The following is a 27,410-nucleotide window of genomic DNA, read 5'->3' as shown; positions in this document are numbered from 1 at the left end:
AGGCTTTAGGGAAATGCAAATTAAAATAAGAGGCCACTTCACATCCTTTAGCATGACCAACACTTAAAAGACTGATCATACCAGGTGTTGGCCAAAATATGAAGGAACTGAATTCTTATACATTATTGGTGGGAATGTAAAATTGTAAAATCCCTTTGAAAGACAGTTTGCCAATCTCTTAAAAAGTTATGCACCATGTGATCCAGCCATTTACACAAATGTTTGTATCATCTAGATCAATCTTCTATCATTGCGTAATAAAGCCCCACAAATTTAACAGCTTAAAAAACAACACACATTTGCAATTTTGTAGTCCAGGCTTGGCCTGGCTGGGTGCTCAGGATCTCACAAAGCTCAAGTCAAGGCATTGGCCAAGCTGCATTCCTCTTGGGAAGTCAGGTCTTTTCCAAACATCACATAGTTACAGCAAGATTCAATTTCTTCTCATTGTAGGGCCAGAGCCCCTATTTTATTTTGCTGGCTGCCATATAGAGGCTGCTCTCAGCCCCTAGAGGTTGCAGGCAGTCCCTGGCCATGCAGACTTTTTTACATCATGACAGCTTATGTCCTCAAACCTAGCAGAAGAATCTCTGTCTGCTAGGATGGAGTCTTAGCTAATGTAACATAATGACAGCGGTGACTATCCAATCACCTTTGTCATATTCCATTGGCTAGAAGTAAATCCTGGGTATTCTTCACACTCATGGGGAGGGGATCATACAAGGGCACGACTCACTGTTGGGTCATCGGCAGGTGGATCTGCCTCACCAGCTTTTATATTTGTAGTAGTCTCAAGTTGGAAACAACTCAAATTGCCCATCAACAGGCAAAAGAATAAATAAATTGTGGTATACCTATAGAGTGGAATACTACTTGCCAATAAGGATAAATGAATGACATACACGAAACATGAATCAATCTCAAAATAATGCTGAGTGGAAGAAGCTAGGCAAAAACAAGTATTTACAGTATGATTCCATTTACATAAAAATGTAGAAAATTCACAGTGATCTATAATGACAGAAAGCATATTGGTGATTGCCTGGGAATGAGAAGTGAAGGCAGGAAGTGCCTGGGCAGGGGAGTGATATTACAAAGAGGTATGAGGAAACGTTGGTGGGGAGTGACAGATGGCTTCGCAATGTTAATAGTAGTGATGGTTACGTGAGTGTCAGTTATCAAATTGTACACTTAAAGTAGTTCAATTTCTTGTACGTCAATCATATCTCACTAAAGCTGTTTTTTTAAAAAAATCTAGCATCTTTTTCCAGAATCAACTTTCAAGGTACTCCTGCTTATTAATAAAAGCTTCCCTCTTTGTCACTTTGAAATTCACCAATTTGCTAAATTTTCCAAGTTCATTTTTTAACAGCAGATTCTATGACTGTGAAACAGGAGCTTTTGTATGAGGTGAAGAAATTGTGGCAACTGTTGGTATGTGGGTCGTACACTATGAAATATCTCTGAGATGGAGTCCGATTGGATTATACTTTCCAGGTTTTGTGTAAGAGTCATATGGGCAAACAGAAAATTTCAATATAATATAGCTGCACACGCACATACACATATGCAGAGAGAGGGAAAGAGAGAGAGACTGAGACTGAGCCCAGCCTGGGTTAGGTCTGAGGCATGCCAAGAAAATTTTGTGGAAATGATGAATTGAGCTTTAGGAGATGAATAGGAGTTAGTCAAGTGAAGAAGGGAAAAGCCATTCCAGATAAAGAAAATGGCATAAGCAAAGGCAGAAAAAAGCATGTTACATTTGGAGAAGCATTCAGAGTTCGGTAACATGGGGCACGATGTGGGAAGTTGTGGATGAAGTTGGAGAGGGTGGGTGAGAGCTGACACGAAGGCCATTGTGATTTGGACATTCATAAGCAGAGATGGCCGGAAGAATTTTAGGAAAGTGAATGATGTCATTACAGAAAAGTATAATCCCACCTACTGATTAAAAGGGCTTCATAATGTAAAGTAACGGTAAGAACAGGAATGAGAAGATGGATTTGAGATATCTAAAAGATAATATTGCAAGTCTTGGTGATCATTTGGCCATAACTGAAAGAGAGAAGTCTATAGTGATCTCAGAGTTTTTATCCTGTGATTGTTCCATTAACTGAAAAAGAAACACAAGAGGCAGAAGGTGGAGGAGGAGGAGAAATGAGTTTAAACCAGGCATGTTGAGTTTCAGATGCATGGGGGACATTGAACTGAAGATGCTTTTTAAGGCAGGTAGGGAAAAGGTCAGAGAATGACAATATGTGTGGGAGGTAAAACTCTGACAGTGGCAACATTTTTTAAAAAATGTGTAAAGAAGAGCACTGGGCTGGAACCCAAAAGAACCTCTCACCAAGGGTCAGAGGTAGACGGGAAATTCCTATTGAAGACCCAGAATGAATAGCCAGAGTTATAGTGAAGGTAATTAAATAAACTGTCCTATTGTACTGATTAAAGTCTCTGTTCCCAAAATGTGTCTCTGTTCCCTATACCTCCTTCCCCCATCACCAACTCTTACCCCCAGGTCTTCTGGTTGCAGGAAAAGAAAGCAACAGATGTAACTTCTTTGTCCTGAAAGAAAGAGATTAAATGGAAAGAATAAAACATAAGACAGCAGATATCAAGGAAATGTTTTTGGTGGACTGACATTGTCCTTTTGGTTTTAATTTCTTGGTGACTGCTTTATTTCTGTTGACAATCTAAGTTTGTCCTCCTAGAAAACTAGAAAGGAGTCAGAGGCCCATCCTCCGTCAGTGTGACCATCAGCAAATGCATTTTTCGACTACATTCTATAATTTCACTGAGGTATGGGATAGGCCATTCACAATGGCACTTTTCACCGGGTATAAAAATAACTCTGATTGTTATCAAGTTGGGCAGGATCATGAAGTTGGCTTTTCATTGTACTTTGGCATTGACAAAAGGAGGGGAAGATCTGGGATAGCTGCTAGAATTTTCTGGTTCTGGTTGGGGAGGAAAATAAAAGTGTTAGGCACTACAGTCACTTGGGGCCTTATTGTCTGAACTACCACAGGCCGACTTGAAAGCAGCTAGCTAGCCCAGACATTAGAGTACATATAACAACTTTTTTCTTTTTTCACAGGAAGTAAAATCCATTTCCTCAGAAGTGAGGGAGAGACCTATTTAACAACTAGATCCAAGGTCAGGCATCTACCTAGGTCTCTATGCTGATATACATATTTATATGTATACATATTTATGGTGTTTGTGGGCCTCAAAACAAGCCTCTTCAAAGGTGAGGCAATAGAGATTAAAAAAGATAGAAGTGATCGATAATATCAAATACAGACTAGAGGTCCAATAAGATAAGGAAGCTATTGAATTCAGGCAGTATGGAAGCCTTTGGTGATCCTGGTGAATTTTAATCGAGTAATATAAGCAGAAGACTGATTTTATTGGGCAGTGGAATGCAAATGGGAAGGGAATCTAAGAAATAAAGATGGCAAATGATAGACTTATCAATCAGCGTAGCTGAGAAAATACGAATAATATAGTGTTTGTTTTATTTTTTAAAGATTTTATTTTTAATCTCTACACCCAGTGTGTGGCTTAAACTTACAACCCCGAGATCAAGAGTCCCACACTCCACTAACTGAGCTAGCCAGGTATCCCTGAATAATACAGTGCTGAGGGAAGTAGAAATATAGGGTCAAAGGTAGAGACATATTTTAAAATAGGAGAGACCCGCATGCATTTGCAGGTTGAGGCAATGCAGCAAAAAAAGAGGGAGAAAATAAATATGAGAATATGAGGGGTAAGGTCAAAGAGGAAACAGAACATGTTTTCTGGAAGAAAAGAGAAGAGCATGACATCTCATCCTTTGAATATGGAGAAAAGATGACACTAAAACAGGCAGATGCAGACATCCATAAAGATCCCTCTCTTTGGTTAATGTCCAGGCTCTGAAGGTCCTAAGAACTCCCCTCCTATACCAGCCTCTTCCTGACTCATATCTTGTCCCTTTCTGCAAAAACTTGCAACCCATAGCCTAACAACTGTGGGTGTAATACCACTGATTGAAATGCCACAATGAATACCCCTAATTCAGTTAACTTAGCTTCAAGCAATGAGGTAGAGCTCAAAAAATTCAGAGAAACATATTCACTGATTTATATTTATATTTCTAATTTGTACTTGATGTGAGAGCATGAGACCAACTTGAAAAAAAAAAAAAAAATGGAATCCAAGTTCCAAAGTTGTCTCATGAAGCCGAGCTGTGGTTGAGGCTGTTCATTTTCTAAATCCTGGAGCATCATGCTGAATCTTCTAAAATGTCTGTATCAAGAGTGTAGGTCCAAGTGACAAGGTCTTCCACTTCTTCTTCCCATGGCTCATTTGCACTAAAATCATCTGGTAAAGCTACACTCCTCCACCTTTCCTTTGTTCTACCAGTCTTCATGACAATGGCCATTTCGGTCTGTGAGTCAGCAAAATTTTGAACTGTAAGAGGAAATATAAAAAAAAAAATTACTAGACATGGTAGAGAACATGATAAAAAAAAGATGTGTTCTTGCATTTATGGGATAGTGCCTAAGATTGTGTAGTGAAGGCAAGCAACCTTTTAAAACTCTCTGAATTTTATATTTTGCGATCAGTTTTTCATAAATCATTCCTTCCATTCTGGTCAATCTTCTTTATGCTTTGTTAGTTCATTCATTTAACATGTGTTTACTGAGTCCCACCAACCACTGGTAGGCATAGAAGGGAAACAGCATCTGTGAAGGCTTCAGAACACAATGGTGGAATCATTGTGTCTAAGTGAAAATAGGCTTGGATTTGACAGAGGAAGGTCAGTTTGCTGAACAGAGAAGGACAAAGAAGGAAAGTATGAGCACACTAGACTGAGAACACAGCACATGCCAAGGCACAGAGGTGTAAAAGAGTACTTGACCGGTTTGGAGGTAACCAGAGTTGACACATTAACATTTATGCTAAGCCAACTTCTCTGCTAAGCAGTCTATATAGATAATATTATTTAACTTAGATATGACCCTTATGACAGGTAGGTATTATTATCCTTATTTTACAGATGAGGAAATTGAGACTGAGTGACCTACGGTAACTTGTCCAAGGACACTCAGCTAGTAAGAATCGATTCCAGGTCATTCAGATCCCAAATCCCTGGGTTACAGTGGAGAGTTGGGTGGGGCTGGTTAGTTAAAACTGAGGCCAGATTAGGAAAGCCTGCTATATCATGCAAAGATGATTCATCTTTTTCTACAGGTCTTGTAAACAGGGAAATAAACTAATTACATTTAAAGGAAGAATATAGATACAGTGTTTATATTGCTCAATATTTCTACCCAGCATGGGGAACCTGTTTTCTAGGAATGTTTAACCGTAGTAGTGTTATTTATGTTTTGCTGCAGTAGCTACCTAATTCGTTGCCTAATAAGGGATCCAGGACAAATTTTCTGTTGTCTCATATATTTATTTCCCTAACACTATATCAAATAAACCGTGTAATATTCATCGCCTTCTAGTTGTGCTATGGATAAAGGTTATGAGTGAATTGTTCTCTTGGTCTCTTTGTTTTATAGAAATATCTGTAGAGAGCTATCAGTTTAGAAAACTGCCACTATCCCGAGAGCATCTTGAAGTCTCCAATCATTGAGTTTTTTGTTTTGTATCTTAGTATTAATCTCTAGCTTTCATTAGTTTAAATGTAAATTTTGTCTTTCCTTTGAGAAAACCTACTTTATTTTCTGTGAACTCATCATTGATGGACTAACTCCAGTTCTTTCTAACTATGTTTGGGCTGTTCTGAATTTACATGTTTTGGGGTATGAGAGATTCAGAGCCCAACTGAAACCAGTTTAAACAAAAGGCAAATGTCTCATCTCACAGAAGAGGAGAAGTCAGAGGTAGGACAGGATTGGATAAGCCAGTGATTCAACAATATCATGAAGGACCAGTTCTTTCTGCTGCTCTGCTTTCCCATCTTTGGTGTTGTTTTCAATCTTCAGACTCACAGCAAGAGAGCTGTAGCCATTCTAGTACTCACTCAGATATGGCAATATCCAGAGAAAAAAAAAGGGGGTCTTTCTCTCTAGAGTTTCATTTTTTAAGAGTAAGAAAACCATCCCCTGAAACCCTCAGCATACTTCTTCTCAGGCAGAATTGAGTCACACACTGCTCCTAAGTGAGTTCCTGGTAAGGGAAATGAGATTACCACGGTGGGCTGACACCAGTTGTTGGCCAGGAATGAATGCTGAGAGTCAATCACTCTGACCATTTGTCCTCCAGACCTAGCTCTGTTAAAAACAAGAACAAACTAAAACCAAAAGTAAACCAAACCAAACCAAACCAAAACAAAACAAAAGCCCAAAACAAAACAAAACCAAAAAATCCAAAGCAAGACACTCTGGCTAGAATAGCTGAGCATAATGTAAAACAAATATAAAAATGTTTTTCATTTTGACACAGAAAAAATATTATTTTCAACTTCCTTCCTCCAGAAAATCTTAAGTATTACAAATCCCTCCAAGAAAACTTCGATTTACTAGTTGGAATCAATACTAAAGGTCAGAACTCTGTTACTATGTTAACAAAATAATTTATGAAAGCACAAACGCTGATTGCCATATAGTTTGTACGCCTCTCTAGGGATCGATCCTGGAAACTCATATATATTTTTAAATATGAAAATAATTTGATAAAGATATTAAAATTTGTTCTGACTGGTGAGCTCTGATTATTGCCAAATAATCAGATCCATTCACTTCTGTGTCAGCTAGAAAAACAGAAACACTATAGCTAATACACGAATGAGGAGTTTAATATAGAAAATAGGGCTTACACAGGTATGGGGAGTAATGGGGGTGGGAAGGTCTGAAAGATTGTAGTTGGAGAACTGGAAAAGCAGTCACTCCCTACTTTAGCCGGATGTGGGAAAACCAGGAGTTCATGGGGCATTACAAGGAGCTGTACACATCCAGCCCAAAGTGGGACAAAAATTGAGAGTTCGTGAAGATATTTCTGAATCCATCATATCTGTAAAGTGAGAGTTTGTGAAGCGGGCGTGAAACTGCCGTCTGAGGAAACTGCCAATTTCTTGGAAATTAATGGCCTCTTCCTCCCACCCACCTCCTAAAGCTCTGATGAATTTTTCTCAATAACAAACCATGCTAACCACCTCTACAAAAGAGGAGCACACAGTTCATTTCTTTTTCAACTGAGTCATGCTTCCTTTTCATATGCACTGTAAGTTCACTACTGCTACCTAATATGCAACCACAAAATCTCAGTGGCATACAACAACGAGCATTTGTTCAGTTCACCCATCTGTAGGTCCACTAGAGATTGGCTTATCTGGGCAGGGGATGGCTGGGAAAGCTGTCAGGGAAGCTTGGCTCTATGGCTTTCATCTTTCTCCGTGACCAGAAGGCTACTCCAGGCATGTTCTTGTGATGGTGGCAGAAGCGAAAAAGAGCAAGCCAGATAGCACAAGCTGTTTCCAAACTCTGGGCATATCATACCCACCGATATTCCATTGATCAAAACAAGTCACATGGCAAAATTCAAAGTCGATGGTCAAGGGAGTACATTTTGCCTATAGAGGTGGAACAGGATAGTGAATATTTTGCTCTTTCTTTTTCTTTTTAAAAATTTATTTCTTTATTTTGGTGGAGTGGGGGAGAGAGAGAGAGAGAGAGCGAGCATGGGGTTCGGGGCAGAATGGGAGGGAGACAGAGAAACTCAAGCAGACTCCATGTTGACTGTGAAGCCTGGTGCAGGGCTCAATATCACAACCCTGAGATCATGACCTGAGCTGAAATCAAGAGTCAGATGCTTCACTGACTGAGCCACCCGGATGCCCTATGGATAGTGACTATTTCTGAATGATAATCTAACTTACTATAAGCTCTTATGGATGGTCTCTCCTCTTAGCTATAAGATTAGACACAAAATATATTTTACCCCATTTTCAAAGATGACAGGCTCAGCATTGGAGATCTAATCAGTTTCTAGACATTCCTTAGAGTGTTCTCTCTTCCAGCTCACCTTTCTTACTATTCTCGTTCATCAAGGGCTTATTTACCTTCTAGGATCAGAGCTGATAAAAGCATAACAACTCTACTTCATTCTAGTATTCATTCACTCATTCATTCATGAGCACTCAATGGCTACTGGATGAAGTGCTATGCTGTGGCAGATTGAGAGGTAAGAGTCTCTTTCCTCGGGAGGTCATTTTCTAAGGAGACTGGCCGTAAAGAGACTTATATGACATCGTATATGTGGAGGACAAAATCTAAGGTGATCATCATGATCCCACATTCCAGTGTTCACATCTTTATGTAAATCCCTACATTTTAAATGTGGTTGGGACCTATTACTTATTTCTAATCAATAAAATATGACAGTGGTGAAGGAATCTCACTCCCATGATTATGTTGCATTTTATGACTCCATTTTGCCATCAGACACACTCTAAAGACTTTCCTTGCTGGCTAGATGAGGTAGGGGGCTATGTTGGAAAAGCCACATGGCAATAAATTGCCTGCAGCCTCTAAGAGCTAAAGGAGGTCTTTAGCACACAGCCAGAAAGAATCTAGGCTCACAGTCTTAAGGACAGAAGGAAGTGAATTCCACCAATAATAGTAGTGAGCTTGGAAGCAGCCCTTCCCTGTGCAAGCCTCCAGATGAGACTGCAACCCAGCTCATACCTTGATCACAGCTTATGGGATCCCAAGGTGGGGATCTAGCCACACCATGCCTGGACTCCGGGCACAGAGAAATGGTGGAACAATAAATATGTGTTGTTTTAAGCCATTATGTGTGGTGATTTGTTACATGGAAATAGAAAACTAATATAGAATGACATTATGACAGAAGTGCTTAATCGCCCACAGGGAAAGCTTCCTATAGAAGGTAATACCCGAGCTGAATCTCAAAGGATGGGTAGGTAATAGAAAGGAAAGGAAGAAAGGGTTTTTGGCATGAGGCTATGAAGAAACACAGCAGCATACTTGTCAAATTTTTTTGCAATGAGGGAGGAAATAGTCATAAGCCACTAGGTCAGTGTGGTGTTTAGGGTATGAGTGGGAGAGTGGGAAGAGATGTCACTGAAAAAGCAGACAGATACAAGAGCATTAAGGACTTTTCCATGTCAAAGAGTATAAATTTTATCCTGAATGAAATGGAGAACAAAGGATTTTAGACTCAGAAAAACATAAGCAGATGTGAGCTATAGAAAGAAGTCTGACAAAGCATGAACAGGAATTATTGTAATCATCAAATGAACCACAAGATCCCTTCCACTGGTGCAGATGTGGGGGTGTGGGGAGGACAAAGGTTGCAGAGAGCAGAGAGTTCATGGAGGAAGCAGAGTCTGGCTGGGAAAGGCAACATTGCTTACCAAGGCTTGCAGGTACCCTGAAATGCAGAAGAAGGCAGAGTGGAATTGAGAAAGATTGAGGCTGGCAAGTCAGATGAAGGAATCTGAGTGGTACGCCAAAACAGGAAGGAGAACGAGAAGTAGAAGCTGAGCCAAAGAAATGGAAGTCAGATGTATGGAAACTGGGCTCTTAGAAAACCACTGGATGAAGTTTGCTGCCTGTGCCTGGCATGCCTATGCTGTTGTGTTTGAAGGACAGGGGTCAGTGAAATGTGATAACTAAGACTTTTGTACTTTCCTATTCACAAAGAATGTTTGCATACATGGAGTCACTTAGTCACAAGAATACTTTGTGTTAGGCCAGAATATGAGGAACAAGTATTTACTGAACATCTTCTATGTATTCAGTACTGGCTAAAGATGTAGAAACTGAAACTCAGAGGTTAAATGCCTTTCACATAACTGCACAGACCTGTTATCTAAACACGAGTTCTCTGACCCCAAATGTTTTGCTTTCTCCTCTATACTAGTTGATTTTTATTATAAGTTACCAACTCTTTTCCTGATCAAGACCCTCCCTCAACTTATCCCAAGTATTTCTTTCTTTTTTTCTTTTAAGGTTTTATTTACTTATTTGAGAGAGAGAGAGCGAGAGCAAGGGAACACAAGAGGGGGAGTGGCAGAGGGAGAGGGAGAAACAGGCTCCCCCTGATGTGGGGCTCAATTCCAGGACCCCACAGGATCATGACCTGAGCCTAAGGCAGACATTTATGTGACTGAGCCACCCAGATGCCCCCCTCAAAAATATTTCTTTAAAAAACATTAATTTTAAAAAAATATCACCAAAAACAATTCAATCACCATTATTCCTTTCTTTTCAACCATATTGCATATATCTCTGAATCTACAGTGACCTTTAGGGATTGGTTTATTTGGCATTTCTTGTTTTGAATGCTTTTACACACCTTGAAACTTAGCCTTAGATTTCTAAATTATACATTAACCTATTAAAGGATGGTGAGCTTCAAAGTGTAAGTAATTCCATTTTTTTTCCAAGTGCCAATTCCTATGTAAGTGATTTACTGAACTTATTTTGTTAGTCAGAAAGACTTAAAGCAACCTTAAAAGGAGAACACAAGATTAGGCCTCACAGATTTACATTTACCTGAACTGAAAAAAATTTTCATTTATTATTATAACTAATATTTTATTTATTTTATTTTTTTTAAGATTTTATTTATTTATTTGACAGAAAGAGATCACAAGTAGGCAGAGAGGCAGGCAGAGAGAGAGAGAGAGAAGGAAGCAGGCTCCCTGCCGAGCAGAGAGCCCGACGCGGGACTCGATCCCAGGACCCTGAGATCATGACCTGAGCCGAAGGCAGCGGCTTAACCCACTGAGCCACCCAGGCGCCCCATTATAACTAATATTTTAGTTCTAAAAACAAAGCAAAACAAATAGGCTGAACTGCATGTACTTGGAGTTGGGCAGAGTTGAACTCTTTCAGTTAGATATTTGGCTCTGGAAGGCTTTCTTCTACTTTCTCTAGCCAGCCGAGCCACAGTAGCTGCATACCTAGAATGAGAAAAAGAAGTCATCTAAATTTCCAAATGAATTCTGGGAAGTGTACATCACTTTTGAGAAAGATAAAGCAAACATATTAAATCAGACAGACAAGCAGAACAGCGGGGTTTGACTGTTGTGCCATTCTGAGTGTTCACTAATGCAATGGTCAACAGAAATTATTCCATTATGCTTCCTAGCATAGTAGTCATTAGGAAAGGCTCCCCACTGAGCAGAGCGCCCGACGCGGGACTCAATCCCAGGACCCTGAGATCATGACCTGGGCCAAAGGCAGAGGCTTAACCCACTGAGCCACCCAGGTGCCACCAGAGGCTTATTTTTTGTTTGTTTGTTTAATTTTGTCAATTTGATAATGGGAACTGGTGTTGAAATTTTTTTCACCTATTGAGATGATCATATGATTCTTCTTTCTTAATTTTATATTGTTTGAATTTTTCAAATATTAAACTAAGGTTACATTCCTGACGTGAACCCCACATGGTCATGTATAATTATCAATTATTTATTATCTTATTATTAAATTTGTTACTTATTATAATTATATATATGGGATCCAATTAGCTAAAATCTTTACATCAATGTATATGAGGTGTATTTATCTGTAATGGGGTTTTTATTTTCTTTCTGATACTCTTTGGCTTTGTTATTGAGGTGATAACAAAATAGTCATTTTGTTTCTTTTTATTTTATCAGGTATTTATGCAGGTATAATTAATATATAGTGTTATATTAGTATCAGGTATACAACATAAGTGATTCAACAATTCTATGCATTACTCAGTGCCCCTCCTGATTAGTGTACTCTTAATCCCTTTCACCTGTTTTACCCATTCCCCCACACACCTGCCCTCTGGGAACCAAATTTATTCTCTACAGGTAGGACTCTGTTTTTTGGTTTGTCTCTTTATTTTTCCTTGTTCATTTGTTTTGTTTCTTAAATTCCACATATGACTGAAATCCTATGGTATTTGTCTTTCTTGCTCTCACACTTTTGCTTACCCCTGTACTCTCTAGAGCCATCCACATTGTTTCAAATGGCAAGGCTTTTTTCTTTTTCATGGCTGAGTAATATACTACTGTGTATGTGTGTGTGTGTGTGTGTGTATCTCACTTTTTCTTTATCCATTTGAGTCAATGGCCACTTGGGCTTCTTCCATTGTTTGGTTATTATAAATTATGCTGCAGTAAACATACTGATGCAGATATCTTTTTGAATTACTCTTTTCCTATTTTTGGGGTAAATACCCAGTAGTGGAACTACTGGATCATAGTGTAATCCTATTTTTAATTTTTTGAAGAACTTCCATACTGTTTTCCACTGTAGCCATACCACCCTACTGGTCCACCAATAGTGGACGAAGAGTTCCTTTTCTTCCTCACCCTTGTCAACACTTGCTGTTTCTTGTATTTTATTATTATATCTATTAAGTTAAAAAGTATAACTAGCAACTCAAATGCGTGTTCATCTTAAATTCTTAATAATTTTGTTGACACTTTAACTTGTTACCTATTCTTGAAAAGTAGCTTTACGTATGTAATGAGGGTCATAAAGCTTAACTGTATCCCTTCCATCTAGTGATCTGATTTTTTGTAACATGTTCTAAGGATACTTCGTGGCTTCCTGCCTGTTTCTCTCTTCAGGTGGCACACAATCTAATATGCCTCTAGGAAACCACAGCCCTTCTTAAATTCACCCCTGCTCAGAGGAAGGCCCAAGCTAAACTACCTATCATATTTCTCTGGACAGTTGGGGGTGGGGTGGGATAGGGTGCTGATAGGGAGAGGAAGGTGGGGAGAGAAAGAGAAACAGAGAGACTTTTCACAAGAGTGTTCTATGTAGGTGCAGAACCAAAGGAACAATTCTCTTAAAAAACCGAACAAACCAACCTGGTATGTGTTCTTGATTCCTATCAAAATCCCCACCCCCCCCCCCTTTTATTTGGAGAGGTAAAGAAGGAAGTAGCTTTAATTCATTGTGTTTATAATATAGAATATCCCACCAGATTCTGTGCTACAACCAGAAATCCATGATAAAGTTTTAGGGTACATTCTGAGAGAAAAGTTGATTAAATGAATTGAACTCATCAAAGGGGAACGATAAAAAAATGTGGAATTCATAAAAAAAAAAACAGTTGAAAGAACTGGATGTGTTTATTCTGAAAAAAGAGAAAACTTAAGGGGATTTAGGAACAAGACAAACTAGCTATTTTCTGAGGCTTAAAGGATAATTTCACAAAAAAGAAGAGCCTTATTTGTGTTGCTTCCTAGGACAAGTGGAGACACTTTCTTCTCTGCCACAGCATCACTGCTCGAGCCATGCCTACTACCCATATCCAAAGCCATCCTCAGTGTCTGAGCTGGCGCTGGATCTAGTAGACAAAAGCATGGGTTGTAGCATCTGCAGGCCTAGATTTGAATTTCAGCTTGGTCACCTTCAGAATGTGCAAACTTAGGGAATTAAAAAAAAAAAAAAACAACTTTTCCCTGCACATTCTCTTTATAAAATGGAGATATTTTCTCATTTTCTGGATGGTTTTGCAGACAAATGTATAAAACACATAGTAAGGACTCAATAAAAATCTTAAGTGAATGAAAGAAATCTAGAATTATCGAATTATCATAAGGTATTAGATTTGAGCTAGAAATACAGGAGATTCCAGCTATTTAAGTAATCCTTGAAGTACTGAGCTCCCTGTCTCTAAGACCACCCAAGCAGAGATGAAGTAGTTGCTTGACAGAAATTATTTTTTTAATGGGATTTTTTCCCCTCTGTCTATATATTTTCTCTGTGTCTCTATTTTAAAGGGATGTTTCCAGTGCCAACTCTAATGCTTCTCTCTTTAACCACAAGATGGCATTCAAGGCTCAATCTTTGGGGAATAAAATAAAGCCAGCATTCCTCCTTAAAAATATGCATTAAATATATAATTATGTAAATCTATAAAAATAACATTTAACTTCAAAAACCCTGAAAGGACAGCACAAACATACATTAAATTAATGTATTCAGTATAAATGCTTTCTATATAACTGGAGAAAAGGGAATCAAACATAGTAATCATATATTTTTGCGAGTTAAAACACTTTATAAAATCAGATACAGGAACTTAGAAATAATATATACTAACCCCTTAATTTAAAATATAGTACAACTATATCCATAGTATATTTTATAAATATAGGAGTGTTTTATGAAGGAGAAAAGAGCTAACATTGTTTAATAATAGAATTTGAGATTGACCAAAAAAACCTTTTCCACAAAAGGTAGATTTGGTTTGTGCTTGCAGTTGGGTAAATCATATTTTCACATAACCTAAAAATTTTAAGCTTTTAATAAGCATATATTAATAGGAAACTAGGAAATAGTTATGTTTTAGTTTTCAAATACAAAATGCATTTATCAGTAACTTTGGACAAGCTGGCTAATCTCACGTTTCTCTCATTAATACACTGTTGATACATCAATGTTTCCAGACTCTCTGTGGAGAAACGTAGGGGTGACAACCCAGATGAAGAGGGAGGCTGAGGATTTTGTCTCAAAGCTGTGTCTGTGTATAACAATGACGTGGTTTGACTTGGCCTGTGGGTTGGCTGGCTACGGCTTTGCGGGAGGCTGAGGGGTGTGACTGCGGGCTTAAACTTAGAGGTATAATCGTCAACTCCGCAGCATGGCCAGTATGCCATCAGGAAATGAAAGAATGTCTGGCACATAGGAGGTGCTTCACCATTTAGTTTCTGTCCCTTCTGTACCTCCGATGCGTAGACAAGAGCAATACTCTTCTCCAAAACAGCAAACAATGTAAAACTCCAAAACAAATAACTTCTATTTAGACAACTTGCTGTCTGACAAAGCTTAGGTTCCTGGCACAGTATTTCCATTACCACATAAGCACTCATTAGCCACAGAGTATGACATAAACAGTTTTACATGTGCATAAGGAAGAATATTTAAGGAACAGCTTGCACTACCTTCTGGTTTTTAATCTTTCACTCTTTCTCCAGAGAAAATAAATACAAACTACTGAGTCATCTCTAGATTCATATTCTTTCCCATGTCTTAGTAGAAATAAAGCATTTGCATGAATAGTCAAGAGACAGGCAAAGTAACAGGGGAGGAAAAAAGGCCTTAGAAGTGATCAAATGACCAAACCAAATGATCGATTCATGAATATTTATGAGCTGCTTATAATGACAATGGGTTCCTATTAATATCAACTAAAAACATGTGTACAACTTAAGAATTTGCATAAAATATTCATAGCAGTCATTTATATCTCCAGTTTTCAATCATTGTTCTATAACTATACCCTTAGAATTCCCCAAATAGAACCATTATCTTTCTATTAGAATTGGCCTTATTTCAAGTCAGCATCTACATTTAATTTTTCTAAAAGTTAACTGCCTTCACATCTAATTCACCTATTAAGTGAGAAAACGGGAGTAAGTATGCACCATTCAGGGGCGCCTGGGTGGCTCAGTGGGTTAAGCCGCTGCCTTCGGCTCGGGTCATGATCTCAGGGTCCTGGGATCGAGTTCTGCGTCAGGCTCTTTGCTCAGCGGGGAGCCTGCTTCCCCCTCTCTCTCTCTGCCTGCCTCTCTGTCTACTTGTGATCTCTCTCTCTGTCAAATAAATAAATAAAATCTTTAAAAAAAAAAAGTATGCACCATTCAACAAAACGACTGAGTGCCTGCTAGGTGCCAGGTGCCGTGCTAAGTGCTGAGACTAGAAAGCACACTAATGTCTTGCCCTGGTCCTTCTCCATGAACTGATCAATTTCCACACCACAGGTACTGAAAGAGACAGGGACTGAGTGTTCTGGAAGGAGAGCATGGGGGGATGTGGAAGCCTGACTCAGGGACCCTGTCACAAAGAGATGCTGGGCTGGATTGTCACGCCATCCTTGTGATGCACTTTGCCAGGCAGCAGAGAGCACAGTGGCAGAAAAGGGATAAGAACCACGTGTATGCTGGAATTAAAAGAAATGTGGTTGTGATAAGCAGCCATGCTTGTGTTCTAAGTGGAGAAACTGTGACAGTTCTAACCTGTTTCTGACAGAGACTGTATTTATTCTCTGAAAAGTTGGGGAGTGTAGGTTTTTGTCTCCTCCTCTCCTCGGAACTAATATTTATTGACTGTCTCTAAGTCAACACTCTATGACTATATATCTGTGATCTCAAGAGATCAAATGTGAAACAACTTTGTAAGGTAAGTCATGTTTATCTCTAATTAGCAGATAAGGAAACAAGCTGAGAGTGTGTATGAATTTCTCTAAGATCCATCTGACCCTAGAGCCCACCCCACCCCCCATACTATCTACAAAGAAAGTGTTCTGTCTGAAAATGGAACTAAGGGCACAGTAGAAAAAGCATGAACCTTCTGAGTACTTACTGAGATACTGTTTGAAGAATTTTACATGTATTAATGTATTAATCCTCACAATCTCCTTGAGCAGTAGGTACATTTTTCACTGCCATTTAACAGATAAGGAAACTGAGGCACAAAGTAATCTAATAACTTGACTTGCTCTGTCAAGGCGTTGGTAACTGGCAGAGCCAGGACTGAGATTCAGATAGTCTGGCTCCCGTGTCCCTGTGCTCAAGGACTCCACATTCCACCTTTTCATTCAGACCAAAGCCTAACTCTAGACCACCAGCAAAGACCCTGCTGGGAAAGATATCCCTGGCAGAAGGCACAAAGTGGTGAAGAGATCTTATGTCCCAAAATAACAGTGAGAAAAAAGAACTTGGTGTGGCTTAAGAATCAAGTCTTGATTGATGAGGAGATGGGAGAACAGTAGGAGGAGGGATAAGAAGCAGGAAAGATTGGTCTCTTTCCTTAATGCTATGCAGATGAAAGGCTGTTGATTTGAATTTTCTCGCTTTTTTTTTTTTAAATAGGAAATTTCTGTGCAAAAAAAAAAAGCATTTTCAGTACTAAAACAGAGAAATGCATAATGGAATTACATTGAATGTATACACAAATCAGACACTTGCAAAGATGCCTAAACGTTTTCTACTTGAGTCTCTAGGAGTTGATCACTTTAGTATATTGTATTTTGACATAACACAAGACATCTAATAATTATTTGAAAAAGAAGTGGATTCCCCACACTTTATATTTTTACAACATATTGTTGCATATTTATGCCACAATAAAATTCAGCTAAATGCAATATCTTTTAAAAACTTTAGTGTTTTTATATTAATCAATTCCCAAAATTTAAAAGAGTTATCATTTGATCCAAATATATTCTCATCAACCACCAGATGGCATAAGGTGTGAGAGTTTTATTCTGACAGGGTCAACCATGCACATGATAATTTGACCTGTAACTTCAAAATAATGTGTTTGGGAAAATGTTCTAGCACTCAAACAGCTCACAATTATTTCAGCCATATGTAGAAGTGGATGGATAAGTTGAAAATGACATGGCCCTACTATTTCTAAATGTGGGGTTCTGTGGGACGCTGGCATTACATAATGAATCAGTGATCAAACGAATAAAACAAAGCTGTTCTGTTAAAGGAAATAAAAAAGGAAGTCATGTCAAAGCAAAATTAACCTTATATTCTAAGTAGCTTTCTATAACTCTAAACGAAATTTGAAACACGGCTTCAAGAAAAAAAATGCTTGTACTCCTTCAAATTCTGCTTTAAAAAACTTCTCTACTGCCTATAATTTATTCTGAAAGCAGAAAAGTATCAAATGCAAAAGCTTTTTCTCCACTTAGGCTTGAAGGGAAGTTGTCACAGAAGTCAAATGAAAAAAGAATATCCAACTGAAAAACCCAATTTGAGTTATGATGTTAAAGGGTAGGAAAGTGTATTTTCTTAAGAACTTCAATTTCTACACAAATTCAAAATACAGCACATTATTTTTATTAATCCTGTATGTCTATTTGTTAGCAAAAACTAAGGTAAATGAGGCAAATGCCATAAAAAAAAAATAGGAGGGATCTTTAATTCTCCTTGCATTGTGTAGAATATTTACTGAGTACTTTGAAATAAGCATACTAGAATAAATAAGTACTATAGCCAAGCCAACATCAGAGAGCTGAGAGGCAATGTTTCCTCTACCATGACAAAAAAGAAAAACTGCCTTTAGAACTCAAGTGACCAAAGATGAGATTAAGATCCCTTCAGCGTGGTCTAATAGTCATTGATTTCTGGAGATACCCTAATAGTTTATTTTCATATTTTACTATATACTTCCTTGTTAGACGAAATAATTTGGTTCCTGAATGAAAAATCTGTGGAAGAGGGAATCACCAAGGCACCCTTTTCCTAGTTCTAAGTCATGTATTGATAAGGATAATGGGAACAGGAGTAAGAGAATTAATGCAGAGAGTAATGAGAGTGCTTCACTCATGCCCATCTCTATTTTGGGCAGTCAATAGTGAAAACTTGGGGCGCCTGGGTGGCTCAGGGGATTAAGGCCTCTGCCTTCGACTCAGGTCATGATCCCAGGGTCCTGGGATCAAGCCCCGCATCCGGCTTTCTGCTTGGCCAGGAGACTGCTTCCTCCTCTCTCTGCCTGCCTCTCTGCCTACTTGTGATCTCTGTCTGTCAAATAAATAAATCAAATCTTAAAAAAAAATAGGTGAAAACTGATGAAGGGAACCCTTACTAAAATGGAGTTGGGGGGCCAGAAGGTGGAGCTCTACTACCCACATCAATGATAAGAACTGTCCATTACAGACTCCAGCAGAAGAATCATCAACAGAAAAAAAATCCTCAAAATCCTCAATCACAGATTGAGGGAAGGATATACATTCCATCTACTGTAAGAAATTGACTACTCCAGCAACTCAGCCAATGACCAACAGGCATCATTCTGAACACTCGCTTTTCTCCAAAGGTCTTCCTTTCAAACTCCTCCCAACTTCCTCCTTCTCTACAAAGCGACATTCCTCTTCCTATATTTCTTGGACTTGCCCTGTGGTTTAGACCTAGCTTGCAAATCCCCAATTGCTATTCTCTGCTATTCCTAAATAAACCCCCTTTTGCTGGTCAAATAACTTACATTTCTAAGGTTAATAGTAGCAAAGATGTTTCCCACCTGGGTTCATAGGAAAGGAAAAAATGGCATGTCTAATTCTTGTTCTCATGTTTAGAAAAGGGCATCCATTGTTACTTCCAAAGATTTCTTCTGATGATTCTGTTAGACAGTAGAAAGTAGAATGATATATATTGCAATACAAAGTACTTACTTTAAATTCCATTCTTTAGGATGTTTTAATTCAGCTTTCTTCCATTTATAATACTCTACAATAAAATTTGGATCTTCAAGCACTGAAATTAGAGTTTTGAAAAAGGAGCATTCTTTAATAATAGCTCAAAGTTTAAAATAATTTACTTTTCATTAAGTTGATATATGGCAATGATATACCCTATATAGTCCAAGTCATACTACAATGCTCAGACACTTTACAAATTTCTTCCTTTGCCTTGAACTTTGAAACAAGTAGATTTTTCTTCCAAAGTTTTCATTATTAACAACTCTTGTTTATATACCATTTATAGTAATGAAGAAGGCATTAAAATAACTCATACAGAAACCACAGACACCATAGTTTAACAAAGTTCTAATTCAGCACTATGAGTAAAAAAATAAAATCTTGGAGTTGGAAGTGACATTACATAGGTCTTGATCTTCTACAAAGCAAGATTTGTCAACGGATAATCACTCAGTCCAGCCTCTGAATGAATCAATCCCTTGCCAATGACAGAAAACTCCCCTCCCTGTGGTTGGGAAACTGCCTATTCCATTGCCAGATAGTAGGCCATAATGTCTTTTTTAATCGGAGTGCTGAGTTTCCACTGGTCCTAGTTCTGACCTCTGGAGCAATACTAACCAGGCTTACCCTTTTCCCATGGGAGAGGGCTCTTCTAATATTGAAGATAGCTCTCAGAGAAGCCTTAGTTCCCTCAACTTTATCTTAAGATATGGCTTCTAGAGACCTAACCATCCAGGTAGTGAACTTTGTTAATGTTCCTATTAAAGTTCACATCCAGAACTGGCTCAGGATCTTGATTTCTTTTGAATAGCAAAGGTATAAGCAGGTTACTACCTCCCTTGACCTGTGTGCTACACTTCTATCAATTCATCTCAAATCTGCAGTAGTATTTTCTGGAAATAACATTACACCACTGGCACATACATTCGTTGTTAATTATAAGCCTTATGCCTTCAATCAAATTAACTTAAAATTTGTTGAAAGCCAGATCATATGGGGTGCCTGGGTGGCTCAGTCATTAGGCATCTGCCTTCAACTCGGGACATGATCCCAGGGTCCTAGGCTCCCTGCTCGGTGGGAAGCCTGCTTCTCCTTCTCCCACTCCCCCTGCTTATATTCCCTCTCTTGCTGTGTCTATCAAATAAATAATCAAATCTTAAAAAAAAAAAAGGCTAGATCACACACACACACACACACACACACACACACACACAACTTATCTAACATCTCCTTATTTCTTGTAATTGTCCTGGTTTAGTCTTGAACAATTTAACTGACCAGATGCTTTCTACTAGTCTTACCTTTATCTGGAGCTTCCTTCAAACAATGATTCATTAACCTCTGCTAGCCTGATGAAATATGTCATTGATAGAAACAATTAAACTGAATAGTTTTCCTTTTCTTCTATTAATATTACTTAATTTTCACTAGCTAGTTTCTGGCTTTGATTTTTTTTTCTTCTTTCACACACACACACAAATACACATACATTCTTTTTTTTTTTTTAATATTTTATTTGAGAGAGCACAAGTAGGGGAAGGGGCAGAGGGAAGGAGAAAAGCAGACTCCCGCTGAGCAGGGAGCACTGGGTGGGGCTCAATCCTAAGGCCCCAGAATCACGACCTGAACCGAAGGCATATGCTTAACCAACTGGATCACCCAGGTGCCCCTATTAAGAACATACATGTTCTTAATATCCTTTATTAATATTCTTTTTGTTGCTATTTAGACTTATGTTCCTCCCCTCATTAAGGAAGGCAATCTGAGCTCTGCAGGGTTCTTAGTGAGGTCTCATTATTTCCTTTAGATGATTATAATAACTCATAGTAAGAGAGTTCTTCCTACACACTGGGCACCTGTAAAGTAGGTGGTTACCATTACAATATACATTTTACAGAGGAACAAATAGAAAATTGAGTAATGTCTTCTCATTGGGGCTATTCTTACCAGTTAGACAAAATTTAAATTTTAGGTTTCTATTCAAGGATGATTAATCTATTTCCTTACTTTTTTTTTTGAAATCACCTTTCCCACATTTTCTATTTGAATATATACATTAGTATTTTCCTTATATGTTATGAAACCCCAAATGGCATGGTCATCCTTCCTGAATATTTCCATTAATCTTATATCACTGACTCATTTTCTTCCTTACTTTCTCTACTATCTGAGAGACAAAAAATGCCACAGTATTTATGCAAACTTTTATTTTAATGCTTCCTATTTTATTCCTATAATTTTTTCATTCGGCATTCTGCCATGCAACCATAAACTTTTTAAAAATCTTCTCATAGTATGTATGTTGTCTCTAACAAACAGCCCACTGTCTAGACCTGGAAGATGCTCGATGAGTGACAGTGACAGGAGGGAAATAACGCCGGCGGAAGGGGCACATGAAAGCCAGTAGGAGGAAAGGACCAGTGAAATTTAGTCAGAAGTTTTTGAAGCTGAAATTCCCCATCATGACCATATCTTGTCCTTGTGACAGTTTTGTAGTCTGTGGTAGAAAAACATCTTCTATTGGCTCCATAATATACTTATTTCTTCCCTTCCTTCTAAAGATCACGGTACATCACCTTTACTTTGTTTTTTCCAGGACACATCTCTTGTCCAACATCTGTATAGATTGATCTAAAATTTTTTTCCATGGCTGGGACTGTCACATCCAAAGAAACGTAATAGGATCAGCTTGCCTTAGCACGTTTTATCCTCCACACATACTATCTCATACTAACCACAGAACAGCTTAAAATACAGTGGAATGCTTCAGTCAGTGGAAAGAAATGAAAAACGAGGCACAAAGAGTTTAATGACTAACCTAAATTCATTTAACTGTAGGTGGCAGAACCAGGACAGAACTGTGGAATCTCTAACTTCCAACATCCCGCTCTTCCCACGGCAGACTTTCCAACCTTGGTTGCACATTGTAATCACCTGGGGAGCTTTAAAAATGGCTACTGCCAGGTCTTGCTTCCAGAGATCCTGATGTAATTAGTCTGGGGGGTGTGCCTTTTACATGGGAGTTTTTACAAGCTCCTCTGGTGGTTCTAAGGAGCAGTCAAGACTGAGAGCCCCTGCATCACAATGAGATGCTGCTGCCTCTTGCATTCTGGAGATACTTGTCCTTATTTCTGGCCCAAAGACTCAAAGAATGGAAGTCTTTTAGGGTGAAAGCAAGCATCCCCATGATGTTTCAGGGTGCCTGGTCTGTCTGATGATAGCACACAAGCACCAGGAGGCCTCCACTCAGTATTACAGAGTACACTGGTCTGAAGGATTTCTTTCCTTTAACCTAAACATTTCCTTATGGGGATCATATTCTGTCATTAGGGTGCTGTTGCCCACAGCCATATGTGTTGGTTCATTCTCTGCCAGACTTTTATTTGTCATTCTATACTGATGGACAGGAAACAGTGGATCATCAGTACATTTCCCCATATGATTGTCTATGATTATAAACTAATAATTTTTGAAAAATGTACTGCATGCATTTCAGAGTTTAGATTTAAATCTCAGGCCATATAGAGACAGCATTTTTGTACCACATTACAGAGGCAGTATAGCATGATAAAAAAAAAAAAAAAGCAATAGATGTGGAATCAGAGAATCTGGTTCAAGTCCTTAGAGCCACAGCCTACTGGTACTAATTAATTACAGCCACCTTCACTGAGCACTCACTATGTGCTAGGCACTATTTTAAGTCCTTCAATGCTATGAGGTATGTGCTCTAATTATTCTCATTTTACAGACAGGAAGGGAACTTGCACAGAGAGTTTAAGAAACCCACCTAAGGTCACACAGCTAATAAGTAGCAGAGCCAGGATTAAATCTTAGCAATCTGGCTCTAGAATTTACACTCTTTACCACTATGTAATATTTCCTCCTACCTGTATGACCTTAGGTAAATTACTTAGCTTCTTTTTTTTTTTTTTTAAAGATTTTATTTATTTATTTGACAGACAGAGATCACAAGCAGGCAGAAAGGCAGAGAGGAAGGGAAGCAGGCTCCCTGCTGAGCAAAGAGCCTAACGCAGAGCTCAATCCCAGGACCCTGGGATCATGACCTGAGCCGAAGGCAGTGGCTTTAATCCACTGAGCCACCCAGGCGCCCCACTTAGCTTCTCTTGATCTTGGTTTTCTCATCTGTAAGACAGAGTAATAATCATAATGCCTGGTTCATCGGCTTGATATATTACTATGTATGACATATATTAGGCATTCAATAAATACTGGTTGACAAATGAATAAAAGAATAAGATGGGAATGATTAAAAAAACAAACAACATTGTAAACTGCATTGTACATGAATAAACTTACCATTACTATGGTACATATGACTGTGGGTAGGTTTGTAGCATAAAGATATGGAAAAGAGTTAATACCCCAAATCGAAATATAACCACTCATCAATATGAATAAAAAAGCTTTTACAAGTATGCATAAGAGTTTCATAATCTTTGCAGTGATAAGAATGTAACTGTAGGGGTGCCAGGGTGGCTCCGTGGGTTAAAGCCTCTGCCCTCGGCTCAGGTCATGATCCCAAGGTCCTGGGATCAAGCCCACATTGGGCTCTCTGCTCAGCGGGGAGCCTGCTTCCTCCTCTCTCTCTGTCTGCTTCTCTGCCTACTTGTGATCTCCGTCTCTCAAATAAATAAATAAAATCCCCCCCCCCCCAAAAAAAAGAATGTAACTGTAGAGGGGCACCTGGGTGGCTCGGTTGGTTAAGCGTCCAACTCTTGAGCCCCATGCTGGACTGTGCTGGGAGTGGAGTCTGCTTAACATTCTCTCTCCCCTCTGCTCCTACTCCTCTCTAAGAAATTAAATTAAATTAAATTTTAAAAAAATAATGTAACTGTAGAAACAAGTTATTAGAAATTTCCCTTTTATTTCTCGTAGCTGAAGAAGCATTCTATAATTTTAAAGTTTCATCTTTATTATTGCCAGGCAATTAGGCTGCTTAAAAAATAGTATTGGATCTTATCCAGCTGAATTATCCAAAGATAAAATGGCCAGCAGCACATGTAAGGTTTAAATTCAATTTTTAAAAAGTGAGTGTTCGTTGTTATTAAAGGAAAAGTCCTGAAACATTCTTATAACAAGTCCTAGGGGAAGAACAGGCAGGGTGATTGTGAAATCTTGCACCAAGGGCTAGAATCCGTTGCAGAAATTCTTCTGGGCTGGAGATAGCCACTAGAGTTATTGCCTTCACAAAAAGGGATGAATTACATCCTAAGTAGTGATAGCCATGGAAATGAGAACCAAATTAAACATTTTTGTGTTAACTCTTTTGAGGAAGAAACTGCAGTCAGTGGTACTGCATTATTTCCATTTTTAATTATTCTTTGTTGCAAGAGAATCATTTCCAAATTCCCTGAACTTCTGGCATGTGCTTCTATTTTTTTTTTCTTAACAGTTTGAAGTTCCCAAATGCTTCTATATATTTACATGTTATTCCATAGGACACCTTTTTTTTTTTTTTAAAGATTTTATTTATCTATTTGACAGAGATCACAAGTAGGCAGAGAGGCAGGCAGAGAGAGAGAGGGGAAAGCAGGCTTCCCACTGAGCAGAGAGACCAATGCAGGGCTTGATCCTAGGACCGTGGAATCATGACCTGAGCCGAAGGCAGCGGCTTTAACCCACTGAGCCACCCAGGCGCCCCAAGATACCATTTTCTACCAGTTGTTTTGTTTTACAGTTGAAGGAGCTGGATGCTGAGTCTTTTCCTGGATTGTGCCAACTGTTTCCGGATGCCTTGTCTGTTAAGGGTTCCTGCCTCCTGGATCCCATCTGAGTTCCTCAGTGTTTCCACCTAGGAGGTACTCAAGATGTGTTTGCGAGTTGACTAGGCAGTACTCAACCACAAATCTTTGAAAAGAAGTAACTATTCATGTACTCTGGCATCAAAAATAATAAAATTCTTTATACTGATAGTGTCCCCAAAGATTGTGTTTCTTTAAGCACCTTAATTATTGTTCTTAATCCTAATCTATGATTAGTGAGGAAGGTAATGGTGATCACAAGATAAAAACCAACATCCTGAAAGAACATGTAATTTCTTAGAAGTTACTCATCTAATTTATTTTAAATATTTGTTAAGCTTGGTATTACTTTCTGCTCTAACTTGTGCCTTAAAACTACAAACTGTTTTGGTGATCTTTTGTTCTATTGAAACCAAATATCACAATAACGAGATGAAATTCAGTGAGACCACAGATTAAGGCTGTGGTCATCAGGGTGGAGTGGAGACACAAACATTCTTAATGTTGTAGGAGATCAAGTAAACAAGGCTTAATTTGGGCAGTAAAGAGCTCCAAGAAACGCCTATGATTTTGGTTTAGGCAAGGAAACTCTATAATGGTGATCCACAGCTAACCAGGGGAGGTGATAGCGATGGGAAGATAGGTTTGAGGCAAGATGATGAATTCACTTTGGCATATCTTAAGTAGGAGATGCCTGTTACCCACATGGGTAAATGTCCAAGGCACAGTTGTAAATATGCACGCAGAATTCACAAGAGGGCCTGATTAGAGATGAGGCTTTGGGAATTACTGGCAGATAGGCATAGTGAACAAGAGCACAAGTAAGAGAAAAGCTAAAAAGTAATCACTGAACCTGGAAGTTAGGAAGTCATGGGTCACTTCTGAATGCTCCATTTCAGCAGGCTAGCAAGGTAGCAGACTGGATAACCTACTTGGATCATGAACCAGCACACTAAAGATTTGATTATATGGGACCAGAAAGTTGTCCAGCTCTCCCCTTCCGTCTTTTTAGCTCCTAATATGTGATGGCAACAAGGTGATTTTTCCTTACACTGATAGAATTGAAAGCCTTAGGGTCATATGTTTTCTCACTATTTTTCTACTTAGTACTTTCTCTGGCTTTGAGGATAATTGCGTTTAAAATCAAAAAGTCTCCTCTTGCTATGAAGGCTCCACATTTTGGGGTGGAGTAAAGTTAAGTCTCATAAGATTGATAGCTTCATCTTTTATTCCTCCAATTGTCTATCTTTCTCCTGACTTTTAATAAGACTTCAGTCCAGGACTCTATACCAAAGAGGAACTAAATTAATAGTTGTTGAATGATTCTTATATAGAGGTAACAGAGAAGTTTATCACCTTCAGATTATAAATATATGTCAATTAGTCTTTGAAAGCAAGATAAGTTGAGAATAATTAAGAGATTAATATATACCAAAAGGACATAAGATAAGGCTAGATCACCTTACATGAACTTCTATAGTGTTCTGTGGCTTTTGATGTGGCTATTGTAGACCATGTCTTGTAGTAATCATTAAATGAGATTTCTTTAATTGATCTGAAAATATACATTAAAATCAGACAATGAGTATTTGCAAGTTTCCTTTTTAAAATTATTTTATCAGAGTAGACTGTTTCAGATTTGTAATTTCTAACAAATGATCTAATATATCAATTTTTCCACTAATACATACAAATCACAGAAAAGAAAAACTCTCTAAAACATATTTCAAAATAAATGTAAAAATTGTACACCCATGTTCGTATTCTAAAAAGAAAAAAAAGTTTAAGATATCTGCCTTTCAGATTAACTTTAAAAAAGGATTTTAAGAAAAGCATCATACTTGCAAATTTTTTCTTTCTACAATAAACTGTTTTCTTAAATATCTATGCTAGGGACACCTGGGTGGCTCAGTGGGTTACTCCTCTGCCTTTGGCTCCTATCATGATCTCAGGGTTCTGGGATCAAGTCCCGCATGGGGCTCTCTGCTCAGTGAGGAGCCTGCTTCCCATCACTTTCTGCCTGTCTCTCTGTCTACTTGTGATCTCTCTCTCTCTCTCTCTGTCAAATGAATAAATAAAATCTTTAAAAAAAATCTATGCTAAATTTCAGTAAGATCCCCTTTATTTCCTTTTCATTGTGAGGAGAAGTAAAACACCAGAACTGAGATCAGTTTCATTTTCACACAGAATCTGGCCATTTTCATACAGGGAAAAAAAACAAGTCTTCTAACAGTCCTCGCTGCACTTATCCTTCCCTGTGCTAATATTACTCTATCCTAATGGGAGAGCAAATATTGTTATAAAATATGGAATGGATCTGCTTAACAGGCACTTAAATAACTGCATTTCTAATTTTTTCCCTACAAACAACTTAATTGCAGAGATTCTCAACACTCTAGAAACAAAATTTTCCTTTGGGATGTTTTTCAGACATGTGAAATCACCAATCAGCTGGCTTAAATAGATGCTGAAACA

General features: G+C 38.4%; 1 protein-coding gene across 6 annotated transcripts in view; it reads right to left on the bottom strand.

The window, feature by feature from the left end:
• Positions 1–4,115: 4,115 nt before the first annotated feature.
• Positions 4,116–27,410, bottom strand: part of UBE2U (ubiquitin conjugating enzyme E2 U) — a 57,177-nt gene continuing 33,882 nt past the window's right edge. For 3 of the 6 annotated variants that reach the window (XM_059376771.1, XM_059376774.1, XM_059376776.1), the window contains 4 exons: positions 26,402–26,490; positions 19,147–19,228; positions 10,830–10,927; positions 4,116–4,455 (listed from right to left, as the gene is read on the bottom strand). In XM_059376771.1, the coding sequence (XP_059232754.1) occupies positions 4,268–4,455; positions 10,830–10,927; positions 19,147–19,228; positions 26,402–26,490 (457 nt within the window). In that variant the 3' untranslated portion in view covers positions 4,116–4,267. Of the gene's footprint in view, positions 4,456–10,829; positions 10,928–19,142; positions 19,229–26,401; positions 26,491–27,410 lie in introns of those variants that run through there. The other 3 variants (XM_059376772.1, XM_059376773.1, XM_059376775.1) reach the window with 3 other exon arrangements.

This window comes from Mustela nigripes, chromosome 14 (genome assembly GCF_022355385.1).
Source record: "Mustela nigripes isolate SB6536 chromosome 14, MUSNIG.SB6536, whole genome shotgun sequence".
In the NCBI taxonomy this organism is placed as follows: Eukaryota; Metazoa; Chordata; class Mammalia; order Carnivora; family Mustelidae; genus Mustela; species Mustela nigripes.
This window is presented reverse-complemented; position numbering and strand designations above follow the sequence as displayed.